The 16,117-nt window shown below is 38.0% G+C and overlaps 1 protein-coding gene across 1 annotated transcript; it reads right to left on the bottom strand.

Moving 5' to 3' along the window:
- Nucleotides 1–4,832: 4,832 nt before the first annotated feature.
- Nucleotides 4,833–12,890, bottom strand: LOC145478685 (large ribosomal subunit protein uL23m-like). Its single transcript, XM_081456789.1, has 4 exons — nt 12,370–12,890; nt 9,806–9,888; nt 9,162–9,241; nt 4,833–8,871 (listed from the first exon to the last, which is right to left on the bottom strand). The coding sequence occupies exons 1-4, from the start codon at nt 12,498–12,500 to the stop codon at nt 8,752–8,754; spliced, it is 414 nt and encodes a 137-aa protein (XP_081312915.1). The 5' UTR covers nt 12,501–12,890; the 3' UTR covers nt 4,833–8,751.
- Nucleotides 12,891–16,117: the final 3,227 nt, after the last annotated feature.

Genomic DNA, 16,117 nt, shown 5'->3' with positions numbered 1-16,117 from the left:
TATCTTTCTCTGGGAAAATATTCTTCGTGGGTTGAAGCAACTATTGCCACAAAGAATTAATTATTTATTGAAAACGACTGAGTCGCTCAAAAGGAAACCGGTCATTTACATTTCTAAGCAGTACTCGATCTGCGGAACAAAAATTAAGCATTCATGTAAATTGGAAATTCGTCAAAAGAGAGGTTAAAATACTTCACTTAAACGTCGGAAGCAATAAGCTACCCCTATATCAAGATTGGATGGTACCGCTAGTTTTAGAATACGGCGCAATAAAACCCTCGATTCTTCAGTTTAAATTTTTTGTTGTTCGTCTCTTTGTCAAGAAAGTGAAATTTTTGAGTATTTCGCGCAGCGAGAAGTTTGTGCATAATTTCCTGCTGCCCTTTCAACTCAGCCTCTACGCATAGAATTTGTTTTGGTCTCGTGGGTTGTCAATTTCCGAGTGTTCCGATCGAAAGAGACACGTGCCACACACAAAACCACTGTCACAATTATCACTGGCTCTAATTACGCTTCGGCAAACAATACCATTGGCTCGCTAATACAATTTCATTGTGTACACGTTTGTATGTCCTGTGCCACTCATGCAAATAATCCATTTCACCATCGCCGCAAGTTTCAATATAGAAACGGATGTGCTTCCATGGACTATTTAGACAAGCAGTTAAAAATATGAGATCTTATCTCCTCGTATCACCGAACTTTATATTTTCAACCTGCTAGTCCAAGCTATCACGCATGCGTCACACTCTCGAGATTGATCCACCGTTTTTTTTTTAGCGCGTCCGTCAACATGTACGAGGCCAGCGTAGACAGCGCGCCTCTCTGTTGTGTTGGTTCATTGCTCGTCATTAACTCCTTCCTAGACCAAGCGGTGTGAAGTATTTTTTCAGATTCAGGAAGTACATCAGAAGAGTTTCGCGCCTCTGTTTGGGGAAAATTAATTGCTTCGGAAAGTTTCCTTCATGCTAATGAGGTGGCAGGTGTTTTTCGGTTTTTTGAAAGAGAAGAATCTCACACGCATTAGTGAAGAGAATGGGGAATTCCTCCCTTCCGATTTATTCCAATTGAGTCCATTTCGTTGCCGATTCAATAATCCTCGCCCATTTGCGACGAGATTATGGCGCGCGGTTTTCGAACACAGATGAAAAGAAGCGCCAGAAATGGGTCTCTGGCACGAAACATTAAGTGCGTTATGAAAACTACACAATTTAGCCGGAGAAGACAGGCAAACTTAATTAGGAACGTCTGCGAGAAAACAAAACTCAATAACATACGTTTTGAGTGTAGGAACATATTGACTTGAAATTTGACCAAATAAACATGGCTGGGCTCCATAAAAAAAAGCGATTTCGCTACATTTTCATTTATGTCAGATTGGGGATCTTTTTGTTGTTGGTTCAGTTAAGCGGCCACACAGCCGGCAAAAGCGCCGAACATTTAAAAGAGGCTTCCACCAATTTATACTCAAGCGATCAAAACTCAAGTGTAAAAAATTCAGAAGCGAGGCTAGAGCGAGAGTCCCAGAACATCAGGAGACCGGGCACCAATAGCTAAATGAATTAATTGCACATAACCCACAGAATTCTACAGAAATTTATAGCTATCTTAGTTGTTTTGAGTACCCGCGCCAATTGATGTTATTGGAGCAAAAAGACTTTGAAAATGAAGAATTTCACTTAGGAACGGTTTAAAATGAAAATCCACTTTTGAAAGATGTTAACAATCGGCTTCCACAGCTTTGCACAGGAAACTGAGATAAGGACATGCTCTTTGTTCTCAAGCTAATGCGTGAAGCGTTAAAGACACAATTTCGAAAGTGTTCGTAGATCAATCTCTCGGAAAGATCTCGCGATTAAACACGACCTGCGGTTTGATCATTAAGAAATGAAAAGAAAAGATTGATTCGCGTAGATCCCATTACCTCGTTGTTCGACAACGTATTTTCCTTTCTTTTTTTTTTGTACAACTTCTCAGTCCTTCAAATATAGGAAGACAAGATTTCTTGAAAACAATAATTCAAACATAACAATATACGTAATCTTCAAATGCATATATTTACAGGAGTATAAAATAAGTATGAGGCACAAAAGATTTAGCGATTTCCTTTAATTCTATTCAATCCAGTGGAATATGAATAATTTGCAAATATGCACGAAACAAAATGCAAAGAGCAGGCGATGAAAGTCGACTTCGTTTTGTGATATTTGGTATGGAAGTGTAGATTTGGACACTGTGTTGTCACTTGGTAGATCAAGGTCGGTTTACAGTCAAAACTAAATATGCTTCCTCGGGCGGGACTTGCGGGGGTATGATATAGCTCGTCCTATCATGAAACAGGAATAAAATATTAGGCAAGCTGAGACATTCTGCTCCGTAAAAGCAAGAAATAAATTAAACGCGATTCTATCATTCCATATCGAATGGATTAAGATTCCCGCAATCGTCAAGTTCTAGAAATTCAGTTAATGAGGCGTTGGCAAAAAGTCGCCTCCCACAAAACTGCGTCTTGACATAATCACTTACCCCCGCAAAAATTACAAGATATGCACTTAAATAATTTGTCTTTTTGCGGCTTATCTCGTGAGAAAAACACATCAAACAGGATCGTCAAAATGTGGCAATTATAAAAATAAAAATTGAGTCGTAGCATTGTTAGCTCTAGTAATTTAGAAGAACGAGGCCTCGAAGAAACACATTAAGCATTTGTAGATTGACAGATGTCAATTAAGTCGCGGTTTGTTTGAATGATTGAAAATCAAAAGTCGGCTTGAAGAAATTGAATGCTTGTGAAATGTAGTGATGAAATACTTTACTGCGCACGAGTTCGTCGCTCTAAATTATTAACTTGCGCCGCCAGCCGTCATCTTCAAAACGTAAAGCTTTCCTTGTAAGAAAGATCTGAAACAGAAAAAGGTCAACTTTCCCTCTTAATGGCTGAAAAACGCAGTATATTGATAAAAGTAACAACACCAAAACACGAAGCATGAAATCAAGTGCAACTTCAGTCGATTCACTTTCCTTCGACGCAATAAATTTATCATTTTGCGGTTTTACATTCAAAAACTGAGAATTGTGTTTCGTTTAATTAAGACTTTTTCGTTTCCTTTTTTACCAAGATATTTACCTTCAGATTTAAATAAAACGCAGACTGCTATTTACCCAACTAAGCTAACCTCTGCCTATAGCCAATATAAATTATTATGGTGTTTCACTTTCAAGGTTGTTTTACATATTGACTTCCAAGAATTTAATACTGCGCGTACGAAATATTAACATCACATACCCTCCGTGCGCGCAAATGTCATACTCTTATTATAATTATTATTTTTTTGTTTTCGTTCCTTTCCAGCCTTTGTTTCATTTCATGGAGCGAATAGTAAAAATACTAAAGAAATCTACACTTCCTCAAACATGTTTTATTCATTGCCAAAAAGAAAGAAGAAAAACCAAAGAAATGTTTGTTCGTAATTCTCAATAGTTGTGTTTGACTATAAGTTAATTTTCACGAATTCGACAGTTGAACATGAACGTTTTATTACAAAATATAGCCATATGTCCCTGTGTTTGTTTAGGGAAGTGTTCTAGTGAACAGATTTTATTTTGTTCGGAAATGTGTAAAGTAAACTTGCCTTGAAAAGAATTTGCTCTGACTTTCATTGTATTCACTCGCACGTGTCATCATCACTTGACACAATACCGCACTTTACGTGAATAATTCACTTCCCTGTGAGTGGATAATTCACTTATTTACCTGGCGTGTTTTGTCGGCTTTTCGTGCTAATTCACTGACAATTTTTAGGAGAAATAGCTATGAGAGTTAACGCGTCGCGGGTAAGACGGAGACCTTCGTTAAAAGCCAGCGACCAGGATGTTTATGGTGTCAATGATTAAAGGGGCACAATATGAGGTCAAACAACAAAGCCCAACAAGAATGAACACAAGAATTGGAGATCAATGATTAGATTAAAGAAACAAGAGAACATAAGATCTGCACAAAAGGATTTAACAGGCACAGCACCGGTCAGAGGACGATTGCTAAAACTAAGGATTTACACACAATGGAGGGAAGCGAGAGATGATAGCCATGACAGAATGGATGGAAACAATCGAAAAAAAAAAACTATTTCAAAGCCTCAAATAAAAATTAAAAAAGTTCAATTTAAAAGTAAAACCTTCGTTTGCCAACTACAGTTTGGTGGGGCAATGTCCTTTCTACTAAGCACAAACAATGCTCGCAACTCTGGCAATTTTTTTTTTCGTAAATTTGCACTGCCTCTTTGAAGATGCGATTCTACTTTGCCAATAGATACGTGCTATGATGTAGCTTTAAAAGCTCTTCTGCACAATGGATAATAATATAAGCAAGCAAGCAAAAGCAAAATAAGATAGAATACTCCAGACACACCCAGACGTTATCTTATTTCCCCTATTCCGAGAAAGGAATTCAGTGTTCTACGAATTTTCTCCTTTCATTCGTTAAGACATTGACAAAAAAAATAAGTTAAACGCGCGTGTTCAGAACTATTGTTCTAAACGTTCTAATTAACGGCCGAGGTAGATAATTTTTTTTTCCTTTTTTTAAAGAAAAAATTCCTTCCTAGCGTAGCTTAGAGATTTGAATACCTTTTTGTCTCTTTCTCCAAACCAGATCGAGTCAGCTTTCGTTACAGTCTTTACTTTATTCTTTTGAGTTTCGATAATTACTGTTTTTTCTTTCTGTAACAGAGGTATCATTTTGAAACGATGGACCAAAGAAGGGGGAAAAAAAGGCACAAAAAAAATGATCATGTAAAAAGATTTTTTTATATATATTTTCCCACGGCGACGCGGTAAATTGTTGCCCCTTCTTTAAAGTATTAAGGTTTAAAAACAACCGTCGCAAACGCAATAAGATGCAGTGTATCAAGTTACACCAAGAACTTCATTTCGAAAAAAAAAACGAAATTTGTCGGTTTTGCTCTCTCCAGTATTATACATAGCAAAGCTTTTGACTGAAGAGGAAACATTCCTTCCAGTGTAACGTGAAACTCGCTGATATACTAAAGTCAGCAGGAAGCCAAAGGCAAAACTCCACCAGAAATTTATTATTATTTTTTTTACTAGATCACTTTCTCTTTAGCGCAAAATTAGAGTAGACGACAGAATGATAATTCTAAAACCCCACATAATGTATGTGCCCTATTTGATTCCGAATCTTTCAGGACGCGCAAATGGTCCACTCAAGTATCCTTAGTTCAACGTCTCTCTTCGTTACTAATTCAACGACATAATTTCCTTGGCGGAACCGCGGAACAAGTTTGCTTTTGTGCCACGTGCTCTAAGAAAAAGGCTTAAACAGTACCACACACGTGACCTCTGCACATTCAAAACAATAACAAATACAGAAGCCACAAAACCCAACTATACTTGAACATGATTCGAACAAAGCTCGAGCGTAACACACGTGTTACAAGTCAAACGCAACAATTAAAACATATGTTAATCCTTGTATTCAACGATTTTGTTCTTCACTGCCGTGATTGGTCGCGTTAATCACGAGGTGTAAACAAGACCTTTAAATTACGGAATCGAAGAGAGAATCATTGTTTAAGGTTTCGCGGTGCTAAGCGCTTGGCTTTCGCCCGTAATTGATAGTGAAAGTTGATGTAAGGGCCCATTACAAACTTGAGTGATCTGGGGGATCAACATCTGTCAGTCATTGTCTGCGATATACACTGTAATGGTTTCACATCGCGAGCGAATGGTTAAAAATTGTGAATACACTACAGGTAGTGGAAAGTTTCACCGTCCGTGCGGCACGCTTCGCGACCGATTCACTCGCCCAATATGTGGTCGATACCTGCTAAACCATCTGATATTTGCACGCAGGAAAAGTTCTAGAAAAGCACACTCTCCGTGTTTCACATAACAATTAACTTCACTCAATCATGCTCTATCTTGTATCATTACATTCATTTTAATTTGGGAACTCGTCCCCTTCGCTAGTATGAACGCTTTTTTTCACGAGTCGAACAGACCACCGTGGCGGACCAATATAAGAAAACCAAATTATAAACAAAGCCACGAGCCGCACTTAGCTCCCTTCAAATATTTACTCACTTAATTAAGTTAAAAACGTGTAAAATAAGACGGCGACATGTCTTTTTTTCACGCCAAGTGCATATGTGTGAAATTAAACTGAAACCACAAAGAGTCACCAACGTTATGATGTTTATGTCTAGGATATTTCAGTTTTTTTTTTCTTTTTTTTTTTTTTCTTTTCGTGAGTTCAAACAAGCGCGACTAGTTTAAGAACACAATGCAAAACAGTTTTGCTCTAAGTTGTTGTCTACATTACAATTCGTCCTTCCCAGGAATTTATTTTTCAGCTAGACAGTATTTTCTCAGTGACGACAACATTCAACTTCCCAAGCTTAGTCCGCATTCAGAGAGCGCAGAGATTCTTTACTTGTTATGGCGCCAAATGAAAAATGCCTCAGGAAACAACTAGAAAGACTCCAGGCGAACACAGAAACGCGCGTTTTTGTTTTTTTCGCAGTTGGATGCCACTTATTTCCGATGTTCTTCAATGGTCAATCGCGTGACAAAAGAGCTTTGTTTCAGTCACTGTCGCTGCCTAGTCGGTTATGAAAACAAGACGGAAAACTCATAAGAGAGCTGTGGCTGCACATAACGAGTGTATCTTGAGTCGGAAAAGCTTTACATGATCAAGGAATGAAAAAATTATGAGGATGTCAAAGCAGACAAGTGGCACCGAAGGATATAACGACCCGACTAATAGCGCCGTCACTCAGCAACTCAAATGTCGAACAGCTTAATTGCATTCAGTGGACGTAATTTAGAACAGTACGCCCCGGGGAAAGATTCATTAAAACCACTTGAATGATACACCAACAAACGAAATAAACGGTACATGAAATGTTATGTTAAAGCAACACGAGAGATCTAACTTGCATTTCTTAGTAAACTATATAATTTGTCAAAATTTGTAACAAGTTTATACAGGAAAGTGAGTTTGTTTTTCTATGTTCACATATTATGAAGATGTACAACTCGTAGAGTTTGTTTTCCAGCTGTACTTCCGCATAGCTGTTAGTCTCCTCGCCGTTTTTGAATATTGTCTTTGATTCTCCTTGAAAGAATCGAATATACTTAAAAAAAAACCCACATTTTTCTTCACGGTACGTCAATTAACAAAAGCTAACGACCTTCTGGCCCAATGTGTTACGGAAAGGTGCTGGGAACTGTAAGAATTAGTTACTTCTGGGGGTAACCAATTCTTCTCAATAAATCTCGATAATGGATTGAATCAAAACACGAGATCTCCACAGCTTATGCTGCATGTTTTCAAAACAATATTCTAAATGTGAATAAGTACCGCACGCGATCAGAGTACCTTTGCGTTGTAGGGGGCAGGTACAAAAGGCAACATTAAAGTAACCCAGAGCACCATTTGGGTAGTTATTCAAAACCTTTTTTGTATTTGCGGCACACTTGTATAGAAATCTATGAAAGAAAACTCCAAAGGAAAAATTTTATTCCGGGAAAAACAAAGCGAGAGAGTCGCGCTACTGACAGCTACAAAGGAGCACTGGTTCTCGTCCGAACACCAAAAATAAGCTCTCCAAGGCAGGGTTATACTCCAATGGCTGATTAAATAATTCCAAACTGCTTTTCTTCAGCTCAAATCTCAAACTCAGACTTTGCTTTACGACTCGTTAATATCTAGTGTTTAGAAACGGGCAATATAATTTTTACTCAGTACATTGTAAACCCATACATGTAGACTTTCGTTTATCAAGCCTCGATATTACGCTGCTTGCAGCCACCCGTGACTCAAGCAAGACATAAAACAATTTCTTTTACCGCATTTTAGTTCGCTTCCAATCAAAATGCAATTATTCTAAAAACCAAACTAATATTGTTCACATACACACCATGTAACGTAGACTATGAGAAGATCATTGTGCAAGAAAGGGAAACCACCCATTTATGACAGAGAAAAATTAAAGAACATTGTTGCAACTTATGAAGACATCAATGATCATCGCAGTTAAATACACAACTTAAGCAGCTGTGAAATTAAAGCCCGCGATGCGATGATCAATCATGTCTTTATATCTTTCTCCGCAGTTCATATATATGATCTTTCATATATTCACTTGCATTGTTGCAGCTTCTATAAAATAGCCAATAATTTTTACGCACCCCGGTGGGCGTATGATCTTGAGTCATACATGTAAGTTGATAGAAAAGTAAGCGAGAGACGTTTTAATGAGGTTACGACCTACATTGTAAACTAAAAACTTCTTATAAAGGAGCAGAAAAATACATTCGTATATTTCTTACTCGTCAAGTTTACGTTGTTTTTCCAACGGGCATTAAAACACATCAAACAAATTTTTATTTGAAAGTGAAACCCTGCCGTACCGCAAATTGTTTTACCAAGATAAAATACACCCTGTAGTTTTTTTTTATATACATGTGAGGAGAATGTTTCCGTCCAAAAAATGCTTCTTTTTTTTTTCTTGTCTGCACTCTTCGTAGTCAGTGACCAGCCCCAAACTCCACCGACCAATGTTCATCTAGTCCAGCTCCTTTCGATCCCAAATAGCAGAGCAGAGACTGGGCCACAGCTTGGATGCAAGACGATCACACGGTTCCGTTCTCTTCGGATCAATGCCATTCAGGGCTGGCCAAGGACTGATAAGATACCTCATGAATGAGTTCTTGAAGTGCCTCTTGCCGTCAAAACCAGCGAAGTGGCTCGGGTTCTTCTGGAGGGGTATCTGCCTGTTTTTGGGCAGATTCCTGCGCTTTTACGTCTTGATTTGGAAATAAATCGGGAAACTTGAAGGTACCGGCAGCCTGGAGAAGGAATGACAACATTTCTACGTGAAAAGACAAAGGTTAAACTGCAGCAGAGCTCCAAGAGAAAAGTGTGAAGTGTGAAGTGACAAGTGTCAAACTTCAAATCTCCATTACCAGCCTAACATTCAGGTTTGTCGGCTTGCAGTATATCGAGCAAAACACTCTAAAAGAGCTTGCATATAACAAACTGAAGGAACACAAGTTATAACTGAGTATTTTTAGAACTGACTGGTAGATTTGTTTGCAGAGGAGTAACCAAGGTACATGTATACCAGTACTGTACATACCAGCGTTACATATGCCACTTTATAATCTGGGAATTTTTTCTTCATAAGCTTGTCTTTCTTCATAACATACTTTGTTTTACCTGAAGGACAAAACAGCAGGTCAAAGAAAAAAAAAACTTTCTGGTTGCTTTATGCCACAATTGACAAATTGTTTTAAAATAATCTAATGAAAATTCTGTTCTGTACTTGACATTTCAGTCAATTGTCATTATTGAACACGAAAGAAAACTGTAAAAAAATGCCTTGGCCTCTCCTACTTTTTACATCATTTATTTGCATTTCTTGTTGAGGGGGGGGGGGGGGGGAAGGGGGCACCAAGCGTCTGCACTGATTTCAATCTCTTCTTTCTAAAACAGCTTTCAAGCTTTACAGGTCAAATGTTATGATTTATCCTAAATAACGGTAAGTCAATATCATGTGGGAACACTTTGGTGTAATAAATCAATCAATCAATCAATAAATTAACTTTACACCAATGATATTACTTGGTCAGATGAGTTTACATTTCTATGGCAACCCCACCAGTACCTGGGTTTGATAATTCATCAGAGCCACAGTGATTCCCAAGAAAGAATGAAAACAGAAATAGCCGAGTCATCCAGTGCTAAATTGAAACATTAAACTAGACAGTAACTTCAGCTTACCATGGGCTATTCTGGTGTTAACCTTGGCAATGTCAAGCTTGTAGATGCTGGTAAGGTAGTTTTTAATGTCCAATTTCGACATGCTGGAATGTAACAACATATGAAATGTGATCTTTTGCAGGGCTTGTTGTATTTAATCATAGGTCTTACGTACATGTAAGCTGTTTCAAGAAACAAAAGTAATTAATTGCTGTGACAAAGCATTTTACTGATTTGACTTAAACAACCATACAGCATGCAAGCATAGTGGCTTTCAACTTTTTGCATGTGGTATCTGAATGAAATAAATATTGTTGCAAAGTCTAGAACAAAAAAATATTTTGATTTTGAAGTTAGGGGGGCTAACTTAAAAAATGCCAAATGAAAAGGGAGAGGCTTTACTGGGGTATTAGAGAGGTAAACAGAGAAGGGGGAGCTTACTAGAGTTTCCATGGTATTAATTCATCAGACAAAAATAGCACTTCATGTTTCTTTTGAGTGATATTTTGGGATTGATAGAGTGGGGGAAGGCCTTATGCGCCACTTGGTATGAAGAAGTTAGGTGAAGGTGATAGTGGGGGGGGGGGGTGGGGGGGCAGGGGGCAGAAGGTTTGGTTGATGGCCCTCAATCAATACTAGAGATGTAAAACTAAGAATCATATTTAGCGCTACATTTTGTTAACAACAGTGCATACTATTGCTATGTAAATACCTTTTACCTCTTTGGGGTAATGAAAAGGACAAAAACAAGAATGCAAACAATACAAATAAATGAAATATGCCAGACTATTGTTTTTATTGCTATATGTCACATCAAAAGAGACAGTCTAACCAAATGTACAGTAAGACAATATATTATTCTCATTAGTCAAAAATTTAGATTCCTAGGTCGGCTTTTTTTCCTTTTTTGGCTTGGCACTAATGAAGACTGACATACCTTCTATTCAGTTTGATAGGTCGACATCCCCATTGTTCAAATCCTACAGTTTAGCTAGGTCCTAGAGAACTTTGTAACAAAGTGTGTGCTAGTCCTATCTAATTCCTATTGAGCCATCACGAATAAAACCTCTATGTATCTATGCGTATATAAGATGCCGTGTGCAGTTTCAATTTCCCTGCAAAATTTCTGTCGAGTTTAGTGCAAGTTCCTTTAGTTTAAGTTTCAGCAATGTGAAGATTATTGTGAACAATCCAAACTCTACTTTGAGCCTTTGACAAGTTAAGATGTTTACCCACACTTGAGTATTTTGACTTTGTTTGTTCACATTTTCATTGAGTATTTTTGACTTTGCTTGCCTACATTTTCATTATAATTAATTCAAAGAAGCAAATTTTTCATTGACAATTTTAAAAACCATTATTAAGCATTTTCGTTTAACCATTGCTCAACTGACTGTGGCATGTTGGGATCCTAATGACCTTTGTTTTCCTTCACCTTGCATTGTTAGAACTTTGTAGTCAATCACAAATATGACATGTTTTAGCACCCAAGTTGTTGTCATCATGTTATAAAAGAATTGGCTCATGCTTTTAGTTGTGCGTAGTATATCGAGTTAAGGATACACTTGGGAAGTTTGGAGAGAACTCAAGAAGCTAGAGTTGCTCACGGCTATCGCCCTGAGCAACTCTTACCCTTCTTTCATGCTCTCCAAACTTCCTACATGCATCCATAACTTGATATACGCATGCTATGCATGACCCAATTCTTTAGTATCTAACCATATTACAATAGCCCAAGATTGTGAGATAATTTTAAATGAGCTCTACACTTGCCTCATGTAAACCGTCACTTGAAAACAGAGTTGAACATATCATATTTGAGACCATCAAGATGCAGACAAAAATGGATTATCAAGCTGTCAGAAATATGTCTGAACACTCAAGAGTATTAAAGAATATCCAAAGGAGAAAGTGATTAGCACCCACTACCATTAGATCAACCCATGGTGAAAAATGCACATTTTTTACCACAGCATGGAAAGTTTTAATCTATTTATGGACTGTCTCCATAAAATGAACAGACTAAATTGATTAAGAAACTTGATTGGTTATAACAATTCCCTTTCTCACAACGTATTGTGAAACAGTTGTTTGTCACCAGCCTGACAGTCTTCAACTTAAAAGTATTACATTTTGTTCTTCTTTCAGGTATCACAGGGTGCATCCCCGGGGTGCATCCTACAGTGCCAAGAATACTCTATAATAAGTAACACCAGCAGTACAACATGATGATAAGAGACCACCCCTGTGATCCTGTAATGCATTGTTTTGTTAGAAATAGGGGAAAAACAATGGTCAGCAGTTGTACTTAGTGCACAAACAATAATTTGGTCTCTTGATTTGCATTTATACGGCATTTACTATGGATAAATCCTAAACATACTTATAATTTCTCGATTAACATACTTAGCAAAGCTGTAGTTACATTATTTCCTTACAGAATAAGTTAATGTAGAAATTAGAAAATGTAGAATTACTGTAGAAAATCATTTTCAAGCTATGAACAGAAATTTGCAGAAATCAGCTTGTCTCTCCGACACCTGTCAGTAATAGAGTTTAAAGGATAAAAACGTCTTTCTACTTACTCCATAGGAACATGTAACTGAACCACGTTATCTGGTTGTTCTTTTCCCGGTCTAACAACCTTCATATACCAATTACAAAGGAATATTCGAGCTTGCAGTCTCGGATTTCTAACCACATGTCGGTACGCCATCTTGAATGAGCCACTATACAAGGAGGTCTGGAACTGAGTTTACAAAAATGGAACCAGAGAGGGGAGGGTACAGGTCTTCGTTCCCAGATTCCCATCAGAAGATGGATACGTCTCTACTCTAAACGCACGTGGGTACGTACTTCGCGAAATCCAGGGTACTTACCATTTACATGGGAAAACCGGAAATTCCAGTTGGAAAATCAAATGGTTCGCGCCATTCCATTTGGGAAGCTTCAGAAATTATGGGCTGTGATTTGAGGTGATGCTATTTTTCTGCTCTTTTAAGGACGGTGCCTACTAAATACAAAGGTTTTTGCGCCAGGTAAGGACCACACGGAAAAAGTAGATCTTTGCAAGGGCTATTGGAATCCACAAAGAAAAATGGGGGTAGCCACGCATTTTTTCGAGACACTCAGCCTTGAATCTCAACAAAAATGCAGACATCAACATTTTCCTGAAAAGAGAAGGAAAGAGGATATTTCTTCACAGATTTCCATAGAATTCGCCTTTACATACAGAAAAGCAAACACATTTAAAAGATCTTTAAACTACATGGCAAATGGTGACAAAAAAAAAAAAAACATTTTTGATATGTTTTTAATAACAAAATCGTTGCAAAAGCGCTTTTAACGTATCTGACAGCCTTCCTCTGGTTCAGCTAAAATACAGTCTTAATACCTTTTGCTCACAACCAGAAACTAATCACGTATTGAATAGACTTGCCACTTCCATTTCATAACATAAAACATAGGGGTAACCACGCGTTTTTTATAGTTATTGATCTTTTTTGAAAACTTTTACGGTGCCCGTTACATTTTTTCCTGTCACCTCCCCAGTAAGTGAGACATTTGCGTATCTCGCAATTGTTTTGCGCGCGCACTACGCCATCTGCAGGTGCATGTTTACAGTTGGATTTCAGTATAATTTCCGACAGATAATAGCTAGATTTTCAGCTGGAAGACGTAAACAGTTTGTGGTTAGCGATATGCTGTTATTCTGGTGTTCCTGGTTTAAGTACAGGTTCATTAAACTTGATTTGGTCACAGTAGGAAAATTTTGCTTTCATTTTAGTCGTGTACACGATAGCGTAGTTGATTGCGTCAATGTCAGCCCCAGCGCGCGCGTGGAGCTAAACCATGGCTTGCGCGAGTGATGCGCAGAAAGTGTGCGTACTAACAAAAGTAGGCACCGTCCTTAAGTCTCTGTAGCTGATGTGGACATACTTTGTAGCGATTCCCTCTCCCGCAACGTCGCATTTAATTGTTTAATGTTTATGCCTGAAATTTCCAACCGGACGGTTTTTGTAAATGGTAAGCACCCCAGATATATATTTATACATTTATTGGCAAAAACTTCTTTAATAATTGAATAGTTTGACGCGCTCTAGTCTCTCCTTTTAAACCTACTATCAACTATCGCAAGGGCTGACGTAATTACCAGGAGCCCATGGGCTGCTGCAATTACTGAATACTCAAAGTTTTTTCTATGTTTTGATTTATGAAACCTTTCCCTCAAAACGTAGGATAAGAGGAAATGGCGTTTCCATTTCCCTAAAACTTAAAAATTTCCTGCGAGGCATGCCCCTAAACCCGGCTAACGGCTTCCGCCCTCGGCGTTCTAGTAACTTTCTCTTCGGTGCTTACTCCACATGAAAAATACACGCTCACCCTAGGCCCCTGAAAGGGCAGGTTATAATTGCGGTTAATTAGGCAAAACTCTTAAAGTTTTGTTTGATAATGAGACATTTTCAAAAGCTCTCAGCTGAGAAAATTAAAATCTCCCTGGATACTGCGTGGGGGAGGGGGGTAATTTTAACTGCAAATAGATTACATTTTGTCTTGACTAATGGGAGAGACTCGTTAGGGCCATAACCTATGTTTGTGTGTCATTTAGTTTTAACAGAGTTTTGCGAACTGAATGATACCAGAGAAATGCTCAAATCAAATTATAACTAGTGGCCAAGCCTGATTCTCGCGAGCTTTTACTGTTAACTGAAAATCAAGTGGCAAGCTCTCTTGTCAGCTTTTAGAGTAGGAGTCGGAGAGAAGGAGAGGTTTCCAGCTTTGATTAAAATGTCAGTGTTTTTGACAACATTTTTAAACTCTAAAGAACGGTTTTGAATTGTTTCCGTTTGGGATAAAGCCACGTCAATGCCCTTACCTATCCATATAATCAGTCTCACGCCGGCTTTCAGTATTAACAATCGCACTCCACCATTCTTCTGGATTCTCAAGACTTCGAGAGAAAGTCGCAGTAAGTACTATAATGTAATTGCATTGAAGTAAGACGCTATTTGCAGTGTAGAATATTCGCGTTTGTAAGACGTTTATCACGAAGTGGTATACTGGTTATTTCAGGCTTACGTCCAAAGTAGTTTCCTAAGACCTCTTTCATTAGGCATCGGCAAATACCTCGGCTATTGTTGATAGGAACATGTAACTGAATCACGTTACCTGGTTGTTCTATTCCCTCTCTGACAACCTTCATAGTAAATACATACTAGTTATTCAACGTTTTCGAGTGGTATACCATGGAATATCCTACAAGTCACTTTTATTTTCTCGGTATACACACGAGGTTGGGTGTAATACCGTCGAATATACAACGGTTTTCCTGTATTCTGATATTGGTTTTATTGTCTATGGCACGTTCTAAAAAGGAATATAGTTGTCAGAGGATTATTAAAGTATTTTGATCACAAGACGTTGTGTGCGTAGGGTCAGCATAGTAAGTTATGTAAGTATTGAAAGTGTCATAATCCGCACTGTCAGTATTGTACCTAGAGCAAGTATTTTATTGTATGTAGGGTAAGCTAATTAAAAAAATATATACTGTAAGTAGTGTAATTAACGTGAGTATCATAGGTATAAATTGTAATTAGGTAAAGCATTGAAAGTAACGGAAGTATTGCAAGTGCCGCAATTAAAGCAAGTGTCTAAATCAACGTATTGTACGCAGTGCCGCATAACAGTAAGGTAAGCTAGTAAAATGAAATTTATATTTGAAAAAGAAATTACTAGGAATTTACGAGCTTCGTACCACATGCCGGTACGCAATCTTGAATGAGCAACTACACAAGGAGGTCTGGAACTGAATTACAAAATTAGAAACAGAGAGGGAAGGGTACACTTCGTCGCCTCGTAATCTTTTCCAGAATATATATGGCTTTATCGGAGGAAGGCAGGTTACATTAAAATTATTGCGGTCAATTAGGCAAAATCCTTTATAATTTAAGTGTTCGCCCAGAACTGCCATGTTTTGACTGACAGTGAAAACCTCTCAATAGCTCCCAGCTGAGATAGTTTAAATCTTCCTGGATACTGCGGGGTGAAATTTTACTTGCAAATGTGCAGGTTACTTTCATGGTCTCAGCTTTTGTCTTGACTGATGCGAAGGACTCATAAGGACCCTAGCCTGACTATCCGTCACTCAAATTTCTCAATTATCATTTAGTTTTAACAGAGCTTTCAAGATGAACCGTTATTCTAGAAATGCTCAAATTGTTACCGGTAGCCAAGCCTAAACTTACTGATAAATGAAAATCCAATACCCCATGCGGACCCTGCCTGCTGTAGAATATAATTTCGATTATACTTGGGCCGGGCCAACCCAACAGA

This window comes from Orbicella franksi, chromosome 2, assembly GCF_964199315.1.
Source record: "Orbicella franksi chromosome 2, jaOrbFran1.1, whole genome shotgun sequence".
NCBI classification, from domain to species: Eukaryota; Metazoa; Cnidaria; class Anthozoa; order Scleractinia; family Merulinidae; genus Orbicella; species Orbicella franksi.
This window is presented reverse-complemented; position numbering and strand designations above follow the sequence as displayed.

What these genes read in the sequence shown, in the direction of transcription:
- LOC145478685 (XM_081456789.1), bottom strand. Translation starts at nt 12,500, where the DNA reads ATGGCGTACCGACATGTGGTTAGAAATCCGAGACTGCAAGCTCGAATA. An exon ending in TAACACCAGAATAGCCCATG is followed by an intron (nt 9,242 to 9,805) that starts GTAAGCTGAAGT and finishes TTTGTCCTTCAG; the next exon opens with GTAAAACAAAGTATGTTATG. An exon ending in AAGTGGCATATGTAACGCTG is followed by an intron (nt 8,872 to 9,161) that starts GTATGTACAGTA and finishes TTCCTTCTCCAG; the next exon opens with GCTGCCGGTACCTTCAAGTT.